General features: G+C 37.8%; 1 protein-coding gene across 1 annotated transcript in view; it reads left to right on the top strand.

Annotated features, from left to right (window-relative positions):
* Positions 1-22158, top strand: part of SELENOI (selenoprotein I) — a 37627-nt gene extending 15469 nt beyond the window's left edge. The window contains exons 2-10 of the mRNA XM_052649146.1: positions 2063-2131; positions 2580-2688; positions 4927-5001; positions 9021-9283; positions 10184-10292; positions 16462-16510; positions 18510-18690; positions 19886-20068; positions 22093-22158. Coding sequence (XP_052505106.1) covers positions 2063-2131; positions 2580-2688; positions 4927-5001; positions 9021-9283; positions 10184-10292; positions 16462-16510; positions 18510-18690; positions 19886-20068; positions 22093-22158 — 1104 coding nt within the window. The remainder of the gene's footprint in view (positions 1-2062; positions 2132-2579; positions 2689-4926; positions 5002-9020; positions 9284-10183; positions 10293-16461; positions 16511-18509; positions 18691-19885; positions 20069-22092) is intronic.
* Positions 22159-23037: the final 879 nt, after the last annotated feature.

The following is a 23037-nucleotide window of genomic DNA, read 5'->3' as shown; positions in this document are numbered from 1 at the left end:
AGCTATTATTAAATATAAAAAATCCAGTTAGGCAGACACCGTTTTGTATTGAGTTTTGTAATCTTTTCATACTTCTACTGTTCCCCTGAAATAGAGATTTAGAGGTAAAACTCCAAATTTACAAAAGAGGAGCTTTTCTAATCAAAATACCATGAGTAAATGACCTTTTAGATCCAAGTTCGAATTATGGAAAGCTGCTGAATGAGACCTATTCAGCAAACATTTGAATTAAGCATTGTACTCTGTACATTGTATTAACTATTTGTGTGATGTCTTGAACTGTGTTCTTCAAATTTGCACTTCTTTCAACTTTTGTACTTTGCAGCAGGTGGTAGAGTTGAAATGTCTGGTTTTCCCGCTTTGTGACCTGCTGGCTACATCATGTGGGTCTGGGTTCGGACCTTGGTGAAACAGAGGAGGCCAGGGCCCTCCCACTTGGTCTTCGGCTATCTTTCAGGGTTCATTTTGGTTTTATGTCCTCAGTCTGAAAACTTAAATTCAGGTGGTCCTCTCAGTTGGAGTCATATTCGTTTTGCAGAGGTTCAGATGTCATGGTATCTGTTACGTGGAAAAGCTTTGAAGACTGTAGAGAACTGTGCAAGTAGGAGTTGATTTTAGCACAGACCATAATATTCATGTAAGGGGGGCTGCTTCTGAGAGTCTGGGTGCAGCTGCAGAGCCTCTCGCTCTGAACAGAGTTCTTCATCATTTTCTTCTAAGTTATCCCATTTTGTCCACATGAGTTGGAAAAGTGGAGGCACTCAGACATGGGTTCTGTTGAATAAACATTTGACTTCCTAGCTGACTCTTTGTGAGCAGTATTTTAAATGATTTCTATTTGTTTACTTTTTGCTTCATCTCACTTTTGAATCTTGAAACACTGGTGGGAAACATTTCCTCCATATCTATAAAACGTTCAGGAGGGGAGCGGGATTCGGGGGCGCTAAAGTTGCAGGGGCAGGGCGGGAAGGAAGATCCGGAGTGGGGCAAAAAAAAAAAAAATTCAGGAAGAAATTTTGATCTTTAATGATGATTTTTTAAAAATCAGATAAAGTTCTTACTACTCATTTTATAGTCATACTGAACATAAGTATAAAACACAGTTGAAAATTTTTTCAAGCATTTGACTAGTATGCCATCTTTTAAATGTCAGCTTGTTAAATTAGGTAATATTCCCAGTCCCTGAGGATGAGAATTGTTCCTTACCAATTTTGTATCCCTTCTTCTTTGAATGTAGTGAGTGCTTCCTAAATGCCAGGCACTCCAGTATGTGTATCTCTGATGAATAAGTCATCAACATGACTCTTCAAGTATTGTGTAATTATATACAGATGTTTTGTTAGAATTTTTCAAAGTTTTACTAAAAGCTTAACAGTGGGGGCATACCTTTGAATATAATGTAACCTGTTCTTTTCTTCCTTTGCTTATTTAAGGAATCCATTTTCCTGCTGTGAAGGGATCTGTCATTCTTTTGGTGCTCAAAACACTCTTAATGATACATAATGCTTATACATACAGCATTTACTGTGGGCTAGGGACTCTTCTTACTGCTTCATGTATGTTTTTAGTTTATCTAATCCTTATGGCAATCTTCAGAGGTAAAACTTTGATCCTGATTTTATAGGTGAAAAAACTAGGAGGATTTAAGTAACTTGCCCAAGATTGCACCACTAGTTAGTGCGTTAGTAACGGTGTAAGCGGTGAAGCAGCGTGATTATCGTTAGTTGAGAGTGATGGAGGAGGTTGTCTGAGTGGTCTGTGTGTGAATGCACAGGCTGCTTATTATCCTGCATAGTAGGTGAGCACTTGAAAGCAATATACAGTTTTCTGCTGCCACATTGTAATATGATAAAAGCTGATTTGAGTAAAAAAAAAATCTGGCTGTACTTGGCCATCTTTGCCCCATTCATGCTTTTCTAGTTTTGTTATTTAGATAAGGACATCATATAAATAGATATATTCTTTAGGTTATTTTTGTACTATTATTTTCATTTGAGAAATATTGTTCTATGTGCTGTTATGCAAGAATTAACTCTGAATATTTTCTTTCATTTCTTAACAGTACAGTGCTGTGGATACCAATCCACTTTCTCTGTATGTCATGCACCCATTTTGGAACACTGTAGTAAAGGTAAGATGATTAATAAGCATGCGTTTGGGTTTTAGTAAAGTTTAAAGATTTTAAACTGTTTTATGGAGTATTGCCGATATAACAATAAGACACCTAGAGAAACTGCCTCTCCCATCCTCCCTTCCCTTAGTCACATACCTTTTGATTTCTCTTATCACTGACGTATAAGCTTATACTCTAGATCTATTATATTTATAAAATGCCTCTTAAATGCTTCTAAAATATAATGTTATGCTTATAAAAGTTTGATTATAGAATTATTTAAAACATAGAAAATAGAAATGCTTATTTTTATTAACTGGAGATTATGATTTGCAATTTAATGTATATAACTCCCACATATAATCCAAATTTAAGGCTTTTATTATGACAGATTTGTATGTTGTGATATACAGTGGACAGAGATTTCACTACTTTAATTATTTTGTAATTATTTTGTAAAAAATAGGTATTTCCTACTTGGCTGGCTCCAAATCTGATAACCTTCTCTGGCTTTCTGCTGGTTGTGTTCAATTTTCTACTTTTGGCATACTTTGATCCTGACTTTTATGCTTCAGGTATGATTATTGCTTTAATATAAAATCTTAAATATCTTTAATATAAAATAAGATGTGGCTGTTTTCTGATTCTGTTAAGACGCTTGCAATTCTGAAAAGTTTTGAATATTATTGGTTCAGTTCAGTTGCTCAGTCATGTCTGACTCTGCGACCCCATGGACCGCAGCACGCCACGCTTCCCTGTCCATTACCAACTCCCAGAGCTTGCTCAAGCTCATGCTTGTCGAGTCATCGAGGGTACATAAAATGTTAGAAGCTAAGTTGTGCTTTCACAATCTGTTATGTATGCTTCTAAGAAGTTCTAGAAACCAAGTTGGTTTCTAGAATTTGGATATGCTATCTAAAAAGCAGTGAGGTTTTTGTATATGAAGAGTAATTGGATTTATAAGAAGATGGAAAATTAGCACTGTGACATTTTGCCTCAAAAGAATATAAGCAAGGCCCAACAAACCTACCAGAAATATCCCTTCCCTCTTTCTAGTTATCGAATAAAAGTCCCCCTTTTATAGAGGGAACATGATCCCTCTTGCCCTCTGCACAGCATTTGTACTTGCCTTTAATAACTGCCAGTTTGCTCTGAAAATGGTTGAAAAGTGAAGCGAAATGTTCATCTCTCAGTCGTGTCTGACTGTGACCCCATGGACTTTAGCCTGCCAGGTTCCTCTGTCCGTGGAGTTTTCCAGGCAAGAATACTGGAGTGGGTAGCCATTCCCTTCTCCAGGGAATCTTCCCAACCCAGGGATCAAACCCTGGTCTCCTGCATTACAGGCAGACTCTTTACCACTGAGCCACCAGGGAAGCCCCCTGAAAATGGTTGTTAGACCTTAAATATTTATTAACAGAAGTCTGGGCCCTTACTGAGAAGGAGAGGAAAAATGTTCCTTTGGAGGCAGTTTCAGCCTTTTCCCAGTGTCTTCTTTCAGACCTGTTAGTCTTTTCTTCCTTCCACACCCAGCTTCTGCCCTGGCCAGAGAGAATCTGGAGTGTATTTGGGACTGTGGGGGAGGGCATATGTGGGGGACAGTGGTTTTTTAAATTGCTCAACAGGTGGATGAAGTTGAGAAGAATACAAAGATGGAGGTAGATGAGTGTTTTTTGCATTCTAAGTTAGAGGATATATTTTCCAATAAGAATACTTATAAATGATATAGTCAGGAGTTTTAATACTGTATTTCATCTGTGTTATGGGTTCAGCAGACTTTTGTGCACTGACCTAGAGAAACTAACAATCTTTCAAAACTTTGTGTTTGTAGAAGAATTTAGAGTTTTAAACATTTAATGATATTTGATATTATAAGAGTTCTGAATATTGAAGCTATACCTATTCCTGACTTGATAAACTCAAAATTTTAACCATTGCTTCTCTATGTGCAATAAAATGGTAATTGAGTATCATGAAGTACCATGTGAAAGATTAAATGTCATGAAGCACGATATTGATATTAAGTGGGTTTTAAAAAAAAATTGTATTTCAATCCTCAGAACAGCCTCAAAATCTTTGTGATAAAAATAGTATTTCCTTTGACTAAATAAAATTATTTACTCAGCTCTAAAATATGTAACTATATATATATTTCCCCAAGTCATACAACTTGAAGGACCAGATGAACTATCTAGTCCCAGTATTTTTAGGAAGTGGAAATCAGGAAAGGTTAGATAATATATTCAAGGCTACACTGTTGGTTGATTACAGAGCCAGGACTAGAACGCAGACCTCCTAAAGCTCACTTGTTCTATCTTAGGGGGAAAAAGTGAGGTCCAGACATTTCAGAATGATCCTGATGACTGACTCACCCAATTGAGGTGATTTATCTATACCCAAATCCTATGGTCTTTTGTTCAGCTAATAATTTAGTGAGAGAGTATAGGTTAAAGGCTTTTTACATGTTTGTAGTATAATCATAAATAATAAGGATCGTATTGAACACAAACATTTTTTAAATTCCAAAAACATTATTTTTCATTCTAGGCACATAAGTAACTTTCAAGTAAAGAAGAACAGTCAGTCTTCAGTTACGATTAAAGCTCAAAATAAATGCTTATTGTTTATGAGGGGTTGGGCAGTTACTTCTTGGGTTTTGTTGGAGTTGCTGATATATTCTAATATTTACCTAGTTTAAGATATACTATAAAGTATTTCAGCTTATATTTAATAAAGAGAAGCATTTTTCTTTTGACAGTATAGGCTATGGTTCCAACAATTAGACTGCAATAAAACTGGAGTTGCTTTCCTTTCAGCACCAGGTCACAAGCATGTACCCGACTGGGTCTGGATTGTAGTGGGCATCCTCAACTTCATGGCCTACACTCTAGGTAAGAAATTGGCAAATATTCATTGTAGTCAATGGCTGGCAAAACTGTCAGCAAGGGTAGCTACCCAGTAAGTTAACATTTTCTCCTATGCTTAATTCATTTTGACTAGGGTTTATTAATATCCTGTTTAACTTGATAAATATGTTCTTGAGTTTCTCTGTGAAGAGTGTTGTCATTTGCTAGGAATTTGGAGAATAGGATAGGCGTTGGCAGGCTACCAGTTGTGGGCCAAATCTGGCCCATTGTCTGTTTCTGTAAGTGGTGGTTTACTGCTCATTCCTCTGCCCGTCTGTGGCTGCTTTCCTACAGCAGAGGCATAGTTGAGTAGTTGCAACAGAGACCATTTGGCCCACAATGGTGTCTAAACTATATACTCTTTGGCCCTTTACAAAAAATATTTCCCAACTCTGGAATAAGACATCATTTTTGCCATGAGTTTGGGAAGCAATACTGACATGTCAAGTAGTTGCAGAATACTGAGCAAGGTGCTATAATAGAGTATAGCAGGGGAACAAACACAAAGTGATCAGTTTTTGTTTGGTGGAAGCAGTGTCAGAGAAGTCCACTGGGCCAGGCCACAGCATCTAGTCTGCCAAGAGCGCATTGCGTTGGGATCATCTGCATGGCTTGTCCTGCATTCTTCAGGTCTCCATCCCTGCTTTATTTTTCTCTGTTGCGCTTAAAACCGTATGACCCACTTGTATGCTGTCTGTCTACTCTAAAATGTAAGTTCCTTGGGAATTGCCTGGTGGCCCAGTGGTTAGGACTCTGTGCTTTTCACAGGGTGGGAATTCCATTCCTGGTTGGGGAACTAAGATTCTACAAGCTGTGTGGTGTACCCCTTCCCCCAGTGTGTGTGTGTATATAAGTTCATTGAGGGTGAGTGCTTTATTTAGTTCATTGGGTACCCAGTGTTAAGAACAGTACCTGCTACATGGGAGGCACTCAGTATATGGTTTTTAAATGAATGTGAAGTAGCAGACCCTGACTTAAAGTTGCTTAGGTCTCTTCAGATAAAGATGACTTGTATTCATAACACCAGGATAATTTGGTACAGGGATTAAATCTTGGTGTGGTGAGTGGCCAGAGCTGTTAAGAGTGGGGAAGGAAGAGAATGAAATCAAGAATTAGACAAAAGCCTAGTTTTTTCTTTTTAAAATGCTATACAGAGGCTTTGTGCATTCGTTATTAAAGAGAAGCTGGTTTTTGAATTTTGCTCTAGGAAATTCTCAGGCTGTCCAGTGGGTAGGACTCCACGCTTCATCTTCATTTATTCCACCAATGTGGCTGTTTTTACGTTTTGCTGCAGAAATATTAATGTGTTGGGTCATAGGGCACTGCTCCAGATTTTGCTCACGGGTTTTTCATAATACATGGGATGTGAGCTGAATTACCTTTCTTATGAAAACACATGATGAGACATATCTAGACCCCAGATGTATAGAGCCAGAATGGGTTCAATGAGAAGACAGAAAACGTAATCATTACATAGTTCCATACTTGTGGTAACTGCACAGAAATGGCACTGAGAATAGGAAATTAAGGCAGCAAATAATGAGAAAAGACTTTTAGGAAATATTTTAGCTACTCGGGGGCAAAAAAGCGCCCAATCCTATATAACAGAGAGATCAGTGTGCAGGCAGGAGTTTGACATTCACCCTTTCATTTAGGCCCTCAACAGTGTTTTTAAAGGCCCTCTATGCCACAATCTGAGCTAGTCCTGGGGATAATACTGTGGTGAGCTAGATAAACACAGTAATGATAAGGAATTTTAAATTCCTTGACTCTGAATCTTTGCAGCTAGTCTAATTCTTTACTTTTAATTTTGAATATTTATTTATTTGGCTGTGGCATGCAGGACCTTTGATCTTTGTTGAGGCCTGCAGAACCTTAGTTGCGGCATATGGGATCTAGTTCCTGGGAATGAACTGGGCTGCCTGTGTTGGGAGTGTGGAGTTTTAGCCACTGGACCACTGGGAAAGTCCCCACAATTAGTCTAATTCTGATGCATTTAATTAACAAAGCTGTTTCTTTGGAGGAAGAATTTTTGTAATTCAGTCTCTTGCCTTCCTTTTTGGCTGGGTTGTATGTTCTCTCTCCCTCTTCCCCTCTTCCTTTATCCCTTTCTCTTCCTTTGCTGTTCCTTCCCCCCACCCCTAGGCTTCTCTGTTTCTGCCTCTAAATGAAGGTGTTCCAACATGCTTTCTCTTTCTCCTTTGTTATTCTCTGGTAATCCTGATCGTTAACACTATTGAGTTGACTCACATGTTAGTATCTAGCCTTTATTTATCTTCTAAGTTGCTAGTAAATTACCCTTAGGTTGAATTGCTTGACATTACTGTGTAGATAATCCTATCAGCACTTCAATTTCAGCATATAAAATTGTACTCAGCATCTTTTCTATCAGTCTTGCTCGTTCTTCAGATGTTCTTCTTTCTGGTAACACTACCACTTTCTTAGTTACCCAGATCTTCTTGTCCTTCTGTCTCACCTCTCTTTTACTGCATTGTCATTTTTATTTTCTTAATATCTTCCTCGCCTCCAGGTTTTCATTCCCACCACGTTCCGCTTCAACCCATCCTGTCCTTCACACTGATGTCAGGTCTGTCTTCCTGAAACATGGCATGGCTTTCACTCTTACTCTACTCAGATAATTTTAGTAGCTCCTCAGACTCCCTGATCCTTTTAAATGGGCTCCAGTCTCCCTTCTAGCCTCTTGATACTGCACTCTTCATGTATAGTTTCTGGTTGAATTAAACTACTTGGCATTCTCTGCACACACATGTGCTTTTCCATCTTAGTGTTTTTGCTGATAACACTCCCTCCTCTTGAAATGTCACACTTCTTTATCTCTTATCTACTGAAATGCAACTCATTCTTTTTGTCCCCACTCAGATTTCATCTTGTCTGGAAAGCCAGTTTAGTTTATCTTAGCCTGAAGAGAACTTGTCACTTTTCTGTCACTCTTCTGTGGTTTGTGAGTCATCATATCAGCATATCTGTCATGTTTTGTCTCCCTTCTCAACTGTAAACTCTTTGAGGGTACAAACTTATTCTAAGATTTTTATAATCTTCACAGCATCAAGAATAGTTGTTGTTTAGTCACTAAGTCATGTCCGACTTTTTTGCAACTCCATGAACTGTATCTCACCAGGCTTCTCTGTCCATGGAATTTTTCCAGGTAAGAATACTGGAGTGGGTAGCTGTTTCCTACTCCAGGGGATCTTCCTGACCCAGGGACCAAACCTGTGTCTTCTGCATTGGCAGGTGGATTCTTTACCACTGAGCCACCATACTTTAAGAATACTACATCGTGGAAATTCCCTGGCGGCCCAGGGTTTAGGACTCCTCACTTTCACTACCCGAGGGCTGGTGTTCGATTCCTGGTTGGGGAACTAAAACCCCACAAGTTGCGCAGTGCAGCGCCACCCCCCCAGTTTCAGTAAATTTAATTCTTATAATTACTCAACACCATGTGCAAAGCGTTTTCTGAAAACACTTAAAATTATGGAAGTGGTCTATCTGTAAAGAAGTGACTGTGATATGTAACAGGATGAAACAGGTGTTATGACTGAAGTACTTGAGTGTTTTTGGATCCTAGAGCAAGGAGTATAAATTATAATAAACAACTATTGAGTATTCTCTGGAGGGTTAAGAATTTGTGGCTAGTGGAACAACTCAGTTACTAGGCAGATTTGGAGGAATTCAGAGTTCAGTGCTCAAGAGTTCAGAGTAGAATGCTTCTTCGGGTGGAAAATAGACACCATTCAGTGTGACTTAACTTTTTGATTTTTGGATTAAACTTTGAGAGATTACAGATTTTATTTCTGAAATCTTTGCATTGTAGGAATTAAAGGTTGGATTTTTATAGTACTGTCTGATATTTAAACTTTAGTTAATTAACATTTCTATGATACACTGATACGTTTTGTTGCATTTCTCTCCATTTTATTAAAGACGACTCTCTCCATTCTGGTGCAGACGTTGACCTTTCCCCGTGTAATGTGTTTCGGTTGCAGATGGTGTGGACGGAAAGCAAGCCCGCAGAACCAATTCCAGCACCCCGCTGGGGGAGCTTTTTGACCATGGCCTGGATAGTTGGTCATGTGTTTACTTTGTTGTCACCGTGTATTCCATTTTTGGACGAGGATCATCTGGTGTCAGTGTTTTTGTTCTTTATCTCCTGCTATGGGTAGTTTTGTTTTCTTTCATCCTGTCTCACTGGGAAAAGTATAACACAGGAATTCTTTTCCTGCCATGGGGATATGACATTAGCCAGGTGGTAAGTATATGTTCTTCTTAAATTTTCAGCATTGCCATACATTTTTGGGAGAGTTTGTCATTCCTTCTTTATTGACCTTATGCTTTTTTGGTTAGAGCTGATGGGTGCTTTAAATTTTTTTCCCTTTTTATTTTATATATATTTTTTACTTATTTATGGAAAATTTCAAATATGTACATATATGTATATGAAACCCTTGTGTACCTGTTACTTAGCTTCAGCAGTTAACACATGACCAGTCTAGTTTCATATATATTCTTCCTTACCTTACCACCTCCCAATTATTTTAAAGGAAAATCTTGACATGTGATAAATAGGCTACTGTATATCTCTAAGTAGTAAGATTTATTTTTAAAAAATATAAACAGTGCCATTATTACACTAAAAAATGAACAGTTTCTTAACAAACCTTCATTTAAACTGTTGATTTTATGAAGAAAGTTATGCTTATATAATTGTTGGCTTTTTGTCTTCATGGCCAGCTTTTCAGTGAGTAAAGAGTTTTCTCTTACTACCAAGGCTTGCTATTAACTCTCCCTGCCTTAGAATCCCAGCTTTTTGTGTGGCCATTTTGCCCGTCTGCATCTGAGGCTCCAGTAAAGAATCAGAAGTTGGAGTGTGTTTGAAGAGGGTGATTGGGTGGGCGGATTGGATCATCCTGTGGCTAAACCAATTTATGAGGTGCCTTAGGAGGCTAGCCGCTTGCATCGTCTAGAAGTTAGTCATTAAAGAAAAAACCAACTTTAAAGGCAAGAAGACTTGCCACAGTATCGAATTTAAGCATATGTTTTGCTGTTACTAAAACTGTTTCCTAAACTTATGCCGCATAAAGCGTTGTTGATTGCCTGATCTTTCCAGCTGTTAATGCTCTGTATGCTTTTGTCTGCATTTTCCTTCCAGACTATTTCTTTTGTCTACATAGTGACTGCGGTTGTGGGAGTTGAGGCCTGGTATGAACCTTTCCTGTTTAATTTCTTATATAGAGACCTATTCACTGCAATGATCATTGGTAAGAAGCTCCATGTTGAAGCCTGTTTTAACATCACTTTGTCATCAAAGCCAGTGTTTGGTTGTAATAAGCAACAATACTCTTTCCCCTCCAGCAAGCAGAACAACCCTACAACCTATAGGGTTTCAACCAAACCATTAAGGAAAATAAGGTCTCTTTGTTTCGCTTTTGTTCAGCACCAAGCCTTGTAAAATAACTGTTCAAATTAATTTAGATCATATTGGAGGATCTGCGTTTAGGTGGACATTCAGTATTGATATCTGCTGCATATCTCGAAATCAAAGATTATTAGTTTAAGGAAGTAGAATGACAAAGCACAGTGTTTATAATACATCCACTCCAAAAATTTAGCTTCTTTTCCTCTCAAATCCTCTCTTTCTTAAGCCTCTGAATGCTCAGTAAAGGTTTTGATCATGGTAATACTTCCTTTTTGATTTTAGACAGAGTGGATATCTACAAGATGATTGAGTCAGGGAGAAAATTTTTATGGAAAGAGGCAAAGAGGAAGAGGAATCTGGGTTGTTATTTGGGGCACCAGGAGTGGCACTGAGAACTTTGTAGGGTTAAAACAACAAAAACACTTACTGGCTGTTCCTCTGTTCTCTTATCTGAAAAATAATCCTCCCCCCTCTCTCAGTGAACCTTGGTTGCAGAGTGGGGATTGAAGGCTTAGGTTAGAAACAGCTGAGAAGATGATGCATTAGGCACTGGCTTTCAGAAAAGGCGTAGTTTAGGGATTTTCTGTCGCTCTGGACTGCAGATATTTTAGGAACCCTGCTGTAATCTACCAAATGTTCATTTTTGGGTGGCTGTATAACTGTGATTTCTTTACCTTGAAAAGGCTAGCTATTTTTCATCTGCTACCATGAGTGAATCTTTTGATTTATGCAGCTTGTTCTATGGCAGGTTTGCTGCATTTTACATTTAAATATTAATTTAGGGATAAAATGGTATCTTTGATATGTAAGTTTTGGAATGTTAAGTAGATACTTTAATAGGCTACAATTCTCTTTGTATATACATTTTTGGCAACAGTACTTATTAGGTAAGTAGAAGGCACTAGAAGGCACATAGAAGGCACATAGTATCTAATTGTCTCTTTTTTGATGGTATCAATAGTGACCAGAGGGTTGAGGTTTTATACTTTTCTGTTGGGAAGTTCTGCCTCAGCTCTTCAGCTAATGGTACTAAACAGATACTGATGATCATTGCTTAGGAATCCATTCTTTCAGTGGATAGGTGGGGGGATAAAGTTTGTTTTTTGATAAACTACCTCATAAAATTCATACTAATAAATATAAATCAAATTTGATAATACAGATTTCTTACTCAACTTTGTTGATTTTGTATTTGTTTTTCTTTTAAACTCTGACAAAAGTCTTTGCTTTCAGTGACACAAAGAATTCATTTGCTTTATTCCATAAAATAATAACAGAATGTAGTACCCAAATCAGCAATGATATCATTACTGAAAATCATTGAAGGTTTTTATTTTTTTGCAGTTCCATTTGTCCTCATGGTTTATTCCACTGGAGATGCCCAGTTGGGTTATTATAGTCTAAAGTTCCTATTCTGTGAATATGTACGTTTAAGTTCATTTCATTTTACTTTTGATTTTTAGGGATTACTTTTTCCTTTCACATAATTACAAAGTCAGATCTATATATAAAGCAGATCTATATAAAAGGTATATTCAAAGAAGTCTAGTCTCTGTCATGTTCTTAGTTTTTAATTTTTTACTTAATCTTTCATTGTTTCTTTCGTTACTGTAAGTAAGTGTGCGTGTGTGGTTTTATCACCCTCTCTCGTGGATAAATGGTAGCCTGCTATACATATTTTACTACCTGTGCTCTTGTTTTCCCTCCACATAATAGTGTATCTTTAGAGATCACTGCATAGTGATGGGGAGAAGGCAATGGCACCCCACTCCAGTACTCTCACCTGGAAAATCCCATGGGCAGAGGAGCCTGGTAGGCTACAGTCCATAGGGTTGCAGAGAGTCGGACACGACTGAGTGACTTCATTTTCACTTTTCACTTTCATGCATTGGAGAAGGAAATGGCAACCCACTCTAGTATTCTTTCTTGGAGAATCCCAGGGACCGAGGAGCCTGGTGGGCTGCCGTCTATGGGGTCGCACAGAGTCGGACATAACTGACGCGACTTAGCAGCAGCAGCAGCAGCATAGTGATGGATAGCCATCTTCCTCAGTTGTTCTTACAAATGCCTGGTACTTTGTTGTGTGATTGTGCGATTGTTTATTCACACAGCCTCCTACTGATGGACATTTGGGTTATTTCCAGTTTTTTGCTGAGATACAAATTGCTGAAGTAAATGATCTTGTCCATGTAAATGTCTTTTTCATATTTTTGCCAGGGTATTATGGAAGGGATCTCTAGAAGTAGACTTGTTAGTAAAGGGCAGAGGTGTGCAGTTTCACTAAACGCTCTGTTCCCTTCCATATGGCTTGTCTGATACTGAATTCCCACCAGCCAAAATGAAAGTACCTGTTTATTTAGCTTTCCCAGTGTAGTATGTTGTCACACTTTTGGATTTTTGCCAGTTTGGGATAAGAAATGATATATCTGTATAGTTTTAATTTGCATTTCTCTTATTATGGATGAACTTTCCTAGTGTTTGAGAGCCATTTATATCTTTTTCTAGTCAATTTTTGCTACAGAATTGTTAATGACTTTTTATTTTTAGAAGCACCTAATTAGGTATAGTAATCTTTTGTTTTGATATAAATGACATTTTCCCTCTTATTTGTTATTATATCTTTTTTACTTAAAGCATTTTTTGTCTTTGTGTTTTTTATTGAAATTTTTGTTTAATAAATTAGCCTAGAAATGAGGAACCATTGATAAGGAACCAGAATATTTGTTGTGATCATGCTATCCTTGGTGTTCATCTCATCTTACTCAGTCCTTTTTTATGAATTCTAACTTTTTGATAGCCAGTGCTTCCTATATTATGAAGTCTAGACCTTCCTATGGTAATAAGAAAAGCAGGTCTGCATATGTGTGGGTTCTATCATTCTCATATATAGAGTTTACTAGATAAGTATTTAACAATTAAATACTCTTTACAGAAAGTACATCAAGTACTACTTAGAGTTGTTGTTCAGTTGCCCAGTTGGGTTTCTTTGGTTGGCTCTTCTCATCAGATGACCAAAATACTGGAGCTTCAACTTCAGCATCGGTCCTTCCAACAAGTATTCAGGGTTGATTTCCCTTAAGATTGACTTATTTGATTTCCTTACTCTCTAAGGGACTCTCAGGAGGCTTCTCCAGCACCACAGTTCGAAGCCATCAGTTCTTTGGCATTCTGCCTTCTTTACAGTCCAGCTCTCACAACTGTACATGACCACCGGGAAGGGTATAGCCTTGACCATGTGAACCTTTGTCGGCAGAGTAATGTCTCTGCTTTTCAACACATGGTCTGGGTTTGTCATAGCTTTCCTGCCGGGAAGCAGTCTTCTGATTTCATGGCTGCAGTCACCATCACCCGTGATTTTAGAGCCCAAGAAGAGGAAATCTGTCACTATTTCTACCTTTTCCCCTTCTATTTGCCATGCAGTAATGGGGCTGGATGCCATGATCTTAGCTTTTTTTTAATATTTAGTTTTAAGCCAGCTCTTTCACTCTCCTCCTTCACCCTCATCAAGAGGCTCTTTAGTTCCTCTTTGCTTTCTGCCATTAGAGTGGTATCATCTGCATATGTGAGGTTGTTGATGTTTCTCCCATCTGTCTTGATTCCAGCAAATGTTGGCAATATGATTTCTGGTTCCTCTTCCTTTTCTAAAGCCAGCTTGGACATCTGAAAGTTCTTGGTTCACATAATGCTATTTACTATTTAGAGAAGAAATAGTAAATACAGTGTTTTTCTTTGGCAACCTATATAGAGCTCAGGCATTCTACATGCTTACTGTGCTTAAGATTTATCTTAGTTAAGTGCTTGAAAGCTACAGGTGATTCTGGGTTAATACATTTAGCCTTGCTCCCTACCAGTGCTCCCCAGCTTAACATGAAATAACCTACTGAAAGTTTCTGAGGACATTGAAGACATCTTGTCTTCTCCTTCCATTCTCTCTAAGATTTCTAATCTGGGAACATTGTTCCAGTTGGGCTTGGAAGTAGCAGAGTAATTCCTCTTTTGAGGTAAGATTTCTGATTGGTGAATTATAGTTTTTTTCATGTGTTTTTAGCAAGTTGTGTTAGGAATTATTTGAAGGAATGTTCTTCTCTCCTTACTCCTTAATGTCATAGCTGCATTGACAACACACCTCCCCACCCCCAAGCGAAGTTTAGTCACCGAGAGTCCAGAATGGGCTAATAGGTTGAGTGACAAGGAAATATCCAAATGAAATGTGCAAAAGTTGCCACATGTATTGGTTTGGAGTTTGAAACAGAGAAAGATTAGGATTTTACATCACTACAGATCACAGAATCAGAGAATTTAAGATTCAGGGGTCCCTAGAAAATCATTTAGCCCATCCTTATGGTGCAGTTGTTTTCTCTGAAGCTCAGAGAGATTGTCTGATTTGCCCAAAAGTATTAAGATTTTTGGGGTCAACTGCAGGGAGCTTATGGTTAAAGCTGTAAGAGAAGATTCTCTGAGGGAGAGTAGATGCACCTTCAGTCGATCAGTTAGGAATATGCAGGAGGTAGATTACCATTAAAGGACATCATTGAATGCTTGGATGGCTGACAGGAACATTGGGCAAATGGGATCACCAAGACCAAGGGAGGAACGAATTGCAGTTAGTGGGTAGTCAGCAGAGTCACCTTACTTAGAAGTCAGGAATAAAGAAAGGATACTGAGAGTCTCTCGGACTATAAGGAGATCAAACCCGTCAATCCTAAAGGAAATCAGTCCTGAATATTCATTGGAGACTGATGCTAAAGCTGAAGACGCTCCAACACTTTGGCCACCTGGTGCGAAGAACTGACTCATTGGAAAAGTCCCTGATGGTGGGAAAGATTGAGGGCAGGAGGAGAAGGGGGGCAACAGAGGATGAGATGGTTGGATGGCATCACTGACTCAATGGACATGAGTTTGAGCAAGCTCCAGGAATTGGTGATGGACAGGGAAACCTGGCGTGCTGCAGTCCATGGGGTCTCAAAGAGTTGGACATGACTGAGCGACTGAACTGAACTGAGTAGGGAGCTTGATAAATTTCAAGAGTGCAGTTTCTGCAAAAGGGAGGCGGAATTACACTGAGTGCTGAGGAGTTGCGGAGAAGACAATGGCACCCCACTTCAGTACTCTTGCCTGGAAAATCCCATGGACGGAGGAGCCTGGTAGGCTGCAGTCCATGGGGTCGCTAAGAGTTGGGCACAACTGAGCGACTTCACTTTCACTTTTCACTTTCATGCATTGGAGAAGGAAATGGCAACCCACTCCAGTGTTCTTGCCTGGAAAATCCCAGGGACGGGGGAGCCTGGTGGGCTGCTGTCTATGGGGTTGCACAGAGTCGGACACAACTGAAGCGACTTAGCAGCAGCAGCAGCAGCTGAGGAGTTGAAGACAAGTTTGTTGGGTTGTAGGAGATAGCAGAGTAAGATAGTAGATAGTGAGAACAGCAGGAACAATGGTAACGTTTCTTTGGAAAGCTGTCTTTCTTTTTAGCTTTGAGGAGGAAGAGTTAGTGTATAGAGTAGGGGGAGAAATTGAGAACACTAGGGAGGTAAAAAGAAGTGTAAAGGAAGCAGCAGGATCTGTTAATATTAGTGGTTCCCTCTTCCAATAAAAAACATACACGGTACAATTTACTATAAATCAGGTACTATTCCAGGAGTCTTTGCATGTAATAACTCATTTAATTCTCAAAACCCTATGGAATTGTTGCTACTATTATGTATATTTTATAAAAGAGGAAACTGAGGCACTGAAAAATTAATTTGGCTGAAGTCCCATAGCCAGTTGGTGGCACAGCTGAGATTCAACCTACTTTGGCTCCATGAGTCTCTGCTGTGAATCACCAAACTGTACTGCCACTCTTCCAGTTGTAAATATTGTTCAAAAATGTATTTAATTTCATTATAGAAGTAAATCTGAACTTGAAAATTGTTGCATCTAAAAATATTACATATTTTGTATGTATTCAGTTATTATAAAAATCTCTCTTGAATATTAATTCATAATAATTTAAATGTTCTTTCCTTCAGGTTGTGCACTGTGTGTGACTCTTCCAATGAGTTTGTTAAATTTTTTCAGGTAAGTATTTTATTTTTTAATTGGACAAGAAATATGAAAATCTTTAGAAATTGTTATTTAGGTGAACTTTAGGATCTTTCTTTTGAAATCTGGGCATTTTGAAAAGGTTTTGAAGCTGTATTTTGAACCTAGAATGAGATTAGGATCATCTGCCTGTAGTGGCTTGTGTAGTCAATTCAACCCTAGCTCAGAACTAGTTTTTTGGTAACAGTTTTGGGCTCATCAGTCTAATTTGTCATTTTTCTGTGTGAATGAATTGGGAGAGAGTATGTTCCTATTGGTATATTCATAGGTTTACATTCTTTTTATGAACTGATTATAAGTTTTAATAAATTGATTATAGGTAAGTTTAGTTAGCATGATCATAAAATGAAATTTCTGAACTTGTATAGTTGAAGACCAAACTCTGGAGCTATGCTGACTCTTCTTAAAGAGCACCATATCAGACTTCCTGAAGAGTGGGGCGTGCCTGAGGATTCGAGGAGGGGTTGGGAGGGGACTTGCCCTGGTGGAGTTCCATCTTTCTGATTTATGCACATTTCCACTTGGGCTCAGCACACTCAGTTTCCTTCTGTGACCTGAATGTATTTTGTTCTTTTGTTCCTCAGTACTTTTGCTCCCACTTTTTCCTCCACTCCCTGTTTCCTCTGCTTGGAACATTTTCTTGTACTTTCCACTTCATTTTTCAGTGCTCAGATTCGTCTTGCACAATCCTGTCTCTCTGAATCTTCCCTCTTTATGACCACTGGCCGTCATTCATAGAAGTCATAAAATGTAATGCTCTAAAAGCCTTAGAGAAAATTTGAGATAATTCTTCTAAAGTTGAGGTCCTGATTGGGCAGTGTCTTGCCCAAGGTTATGTAATTAGTGGCAGAACTGGGGTGAGGATTGAGGGCTCAGTTCAGATGAGCAGACATGTATGAGTGTGCTACCACCTGTGTGCCCAGAGCCACTAAGATATGCAGGGGCCCATCTTGGTTCAGAGCCTTTCACTGTTGAGGTGTGTGTCACAGCAGCCCTCTGAGGTACTCTTCTCGTATGGTTTTGTGTTCATTTTAGTTTTTCCTATTAGAATGTAGTCTCATAGGATCCAGCCCAGATAATAAAACTTTTCTAGGTGGGTAAATGAAACTAGGGAATCAGAAGACTTCCATTCTAGTCCTGGCCCTGCCACTTGGTACCAAATTATGTAAATTTAAATTCTCACATCCTCACTTAATCTGTCTCTAAAATGGGACTGAGTGAAAGTCGCTCAGTCATGTCTGCGTCTTTGCAACCCCATGGACTATACAGTCCACAGAATTCTCCAGACCAGAATACTGGAGTGGATAGCCTTTCTCTTCTCCAGGGAATCTTCCTAACCCAGGGATCAAACCCAGGTCTCCTGCATTGCAGGCAGATTCTTAACCAGCTGAGCCACAAGGGAAGCCCAAGAATACTGGAATGGGTAGCCTATCACTTCTCCAGTGGATCTGCCCGACCCAGAAATCGAACTGGGATCTCCTGCATTGCCGGTGGGTTCTTTCCCAACTGAGCTATGAGGGAAGCCCTAAAATGGATTAACCTGCCTCTAAAATGGGACTAACCTGGTGGCTCAGATGGTAAAGACTCCGCCCACAATGCAGGAGACCCTGGTTCAGTCCCTGGGTTGGGAAGATCCTCTGGAGAAGGAAATGGCAACCCACTCCAGTATTCTTGTCTGGAGAATTCCGTGGACAGAGGAGCCTGAAAGGGTATATAGTCCATGGGGTTGCAAGAGTCAGAAATGACTGAGCAACTAACTTCTTACATCCTCACTTAACTAACTAACTTCTTATATCCTCACTTAACCTGCCTCTAAAATGGGATTAATAATGTTGGTTCTACCTATCCCGTGAGGCTACTGTGAATAAATATAAGAGAGTAAGTGTGTAAGTACTTTGAAAACTATAAAGATACAAGTATAGTGTTGAGTTTTATATGTAATAATGTTCTTGTATTACTTGATTTTTTTTTCCAGAAGCTATAAAAATAACACGTTGAAACACAATTCAGTCTATGAAGCTGTGGTTCCCTTCTTTTCTCCATGTTTGCTATTCATTTTGTCTACAGCATGGATCCTCCTATCACCTTCAGATATTTTAGAGTTACACCCTAGAGTGTTCTACTTAATGGTTGGAACAGCCTTTGCCAACAGCACAGTAAGATTTTTCTTTTAAAAATCGTAACACATATAAGAAATATTAAACAATTTGATAGTTTGAGAAATCTTATATAGTATTAGAATAAGCAGATTTTAAATATAGTCAGAAATTTGGAAGGATAATTAATAACTGCAAAGACAGAACATGCAAAAAGTTACTTTATTTTATTTTTGTTTAAAACCAATAGGATTTGGAAACTACGGTAGTATTTTGGAACCATGGCATCATTTAAATTTTTTGATTTGGTTGCCTGCTGAAGAATTCATGGAATAATTCTTTTCAGACTCTAAATATTATTAATAGTGTGGTTGAAATGGCAGCAGATCTAATGATTAATTTAGGGAGCTTGGAAGGGGTTTTGACAGAGAAAAAAACACACGTATACCCCACATATTTTTTAATCAACTGGGTTTTAAATTAAGAAAATAGAATAAAAACTTTGTAATAAATAATGCTTATGTTAAAAAAAAAATCCTTTTCTCTGCTATAGCCCAGCAAGAGTGCAGACAGGGAGGAATGATCAGGAGGGGTGAGAAAAGACCCTGCTAGTCCTGACTGCCAGGAAGCCTGTCCTCTAGCTCAGGCTAGGTCCTTAGTAAGTTTTTATTTTTTAACTTAGCCCCCAAGTTTATGTTTCTATGTATATACCATGTGTTTACTATCTCAGGTCATACTGATTTCATCTAAAGATCTAAAAACATTAACATATTGTACAAAAAGTATCTCTGAAGGAATAAAACTATATTTGAGTAAGGTGTTGAAGTAAAGAGAGCCAAAGAGGTTTTGAGGTGTTTTCTATGATAGTATGACTGAATTGGAGGTAGCATCTCCTCATCACCTTGAAGAAATTGAGTTGTGTGGTGCTGGGGAGGCTGTTCTGAAAAAATTATTTTCATATATATCATAGAATCTTAAAATTGGGAGCAATTTATTTTATCCAAACTGTTATCAAGTAGGAGAATGCCTTCTATAGCATCCTTACTGAATTATCTTCCAGTCTGAGGGTCTGCAGGTTTGGAGGCTGGGGTAGCAGTCCAGTCGAACTCCTGAGCATTTGAGAATTATGGAACTTGATAATAATGTAGTATTTTAATACATATCTTGGCTCAACTATTTGAATGCTTTTTAAGTGTTGGAGTGACTAAAGCTTTAATTAAATTATTATTCTCTCTTTCTTTTAAATAACTTCCAGTGTCAGCTGATTGTTTGTCAAATGAGCAGTACCCGGTGCCCAACTCTGAATTGGTTGCTGCTTCCTCTTTTTGCGATTGTCATGGTGGTGAATGTAGGAGTAACCCCTTACGTGGAGAGCATTCTCCTGTTTGCGCTGACGGCTGCTTTCACTTTGGCCCACGTCCACTATGGGGTACGAGTGGTGAGTAAACTAGGGCAGAATTGGGTCATTTGATTCTGAAACAGTGGAATGCAGGTGAGAGAAAATTTCAGAAGAAGGTTGCTTATTAGAGTAACTGGAAGAATTTGGGGATATTCTTTAAATTTTGGATAATATCCAAGTGTATGATTCCAGATATTGTTGTAGTATTTTAAACTACAAATAATTTAAAAGCTGGGTAATTATTGTGAGGGATTAGTTCTTATTTTTAAATGAGAAAAAATGTAAATCACTTCCTCAGTAATAGAATTATAAGCTCTTTTGCGCTTTTATTTATTTATTTTTTGGCGCTTTTAATTATATTGGACAAAGTAATCCCATTTGTTGATTATCGCTTTCTAAACTTGCTTCTTTAGCTTCAGGTGCATTTTCATGAGGGGAAATATAGAAGAAAGTAGATTTAAGAAGTCTTCTGCAAACTGTATTATTCTCTTCTAAAATAAGAAACTGCTTTCAGGACAAATGGACCAAGATCCATATAATAAAATGAAAGTCAGAACTATGCAGTTTATTTCCTCTTTCCTTACACTTTAGCATTCTTTTGTAATTATTTTATATATCTTAGCATGGTGTTGTATTTATGATTTTTAATTGCTGTACAGTATCCCATCAAGGAAATTACTTAATGTCAGTTTACTTAACCATGACCCAGTTATTTTAATCATTTAGATTCTTTGCAGATTTTCACTATTATAAATAAAGTTGGAGTGAACAATCTGTAATAATGTTTTTTCCTTCATTTGCTTTGTTTTTTGAGGATAATTTCATAGCAGTCAGGTCATGTGGAGGGTATTCATATTTTTATGGCTTTAAAAATACTTCTATTTGATATGTTTGTTTTGAAAAGAACCTTGCTGTGAATCAGTTTGAGAAACAAAATGCCTTTACTTCTATATATGTTTTAAATGGGACACCTGTCATGTTTGATAATAATTTTTTATACTTGTGTATGTTTCTTCCCTTAGTGTTTCTCCCCAAAGTAGCCTATATTTGTTGAAACAAAGTAGATGAAAAAAAACCATGATAAGTCTATGTATTGTGACCCAAAGACATAGTCATTTAGGTTTTTGTTCATGCAGGTTTAGTGTTAACCTGCTATATATCAGCATTTTTAGGCTTTTATTCTGTTACTCATCAGTCCTGTGCATGAAGTAGAATACAGTTGCCAGTGTCTTTCATAATTGTTTTATCTATGATCCTTCAGAAGTATATCTTTAGAAAAAACACACTCCATGTACATACGCCAAACCAAACCAAAACATGTTTATCTTTAAATTACAAAGGCAGTACATTTTTGTTGTTAAAAATCTGGAAACTAAATATAAGCACAAGCTAACTGAAAAAAATTCCAGGAACATCTTTTTTTTTACTGTCTTTCTACTCTCTTAACACTTCTACAGCTTTTGACCAGAAGGTAAAACTTGCTGAACCGCACAAAAACTGATTACTTCTATTGAAATGAAAATATTAAGAATGAGAATGAAACTAAGAAGTATTAAGTAAACAATACTTGCTAGCTGGCACATTACCTTGCTCTTGCCTACCCTCTAGTAGGGATACCCTAACTAACATGGCTTAAACCATCAAAAATTTACACATCTAGCTTTATACTGTTACATGAAGTTAGGAATGATTACCTAGAAGCATTGTAAGAAGGTGAACATGTACTCTAATCATATATGTAAATATTTGATCTGCTAGATAGTATAAATCAACTTACCCTATAATTTTTCTGTAGATTTGAATGTAAGGCTCTGTGTTCTGGGAGGCTCTGGAAAGACTAGATTTTGAAGTTGGGCAAACCCAGGTGTAAGTCGTACTCTCCCAGGATAGTTCTAGTACTCACTTAGCCAGCTAGTTCTACTGCTGTCTTAGTCCAGGGAGACATCTCCATTTCTAATGATTTTTGCCATGCCAGTAAATTGTTTCCAGAGGGTGAATTCTGTATGCATTTTAAAGAAATTATGTATGTATTTGTCATTGCCTCATGTTCTGGTTTTCCATAGGTAAAGCAGCTGAGCAGCCATTTTCACATTTACCCCTTCTCATTGAGAAAACCAAACTCAGATTGACTAGGAGTGGAAGAAAAGAATATTGGCCTGTAATCTACAGAAAGAAGTACTGTAAATAAGATGCTTGTAAATATTCATCCATCACCGTTGAACTAAACTGATCTGCTTAACAGACATGGGAACTCAGTGTGTGTGTCGTACTTGGACAGCAGGAATGATACATATCTGAACTTGTGGAATATTGGACCTATTAACTCCCAGCTTACTTTTTTATAAAACCATGTGTTGTTTTGGTTAAACGTGATAGTCCAGCAAAATGTTCCTTGTAGTTTAGGAGTCCGTAATGTTTTGGTTTATACAGAGTTAAAGATGCTTGGATTTTTTTTTTCAAACCCTCATATTTGTTTAGAAACACTGATAACATTCAGAGGACCCAATATGTTTTCATATTTGGTACTTAGTAGTAAGTCTTTAGCTGTGGAAGCTATCAGTACCCCATATCTAATATAGGGAAAAAATAAGAGCAAGTCACTTTCAGCAAGAATGCCAAATGATTAAGAGAACAATATACAGTTGCCAAATACTGGTTTCACTTTCCCATGGAAATGCCTTTTGTCCTCATGTGCGAAGAGAGCTTATGTGTGTATGTGTGTGTGTGTGTGTGTTATATATATATATATATATATATATTTAAATTCTCTAGTATTCTAGCTCTCTTTGTTATGGAACAGATCTTGATAAGTGGTTTAATTTTCTTTTAAAGAAAAATATTTTATTGAGACTTAATATTGAGAATGGATTGTAATTATGGCTCACTCATTGGCATGGTTCAGTGTTTAAACATGGCATTTTTTCCCCTTGGCTACAAGTTGCTGAGATTTGGTGCCTATGAACTATGATCATATGAATGCATGTGATAGTCCCATTTTTAGAATAATT

The sequence above is a fragment of the Budorcas taxicolor genome, chromosome 11, assembly GCF_023091745.1.
Source record: "Budorcas taxicolor isolate Tak-1 chromosome 11, Takin1.1, whole genome shotgun sequence".
NCBI lineage: Eukaryota > Metazoa > Chordata > Mammalia > Artiodactyla > Bovidae > Budorcas > Budorcas taxicolor.
This window is presented reverse-complemented; position numbering and strand designations above follow the sequence as displayed.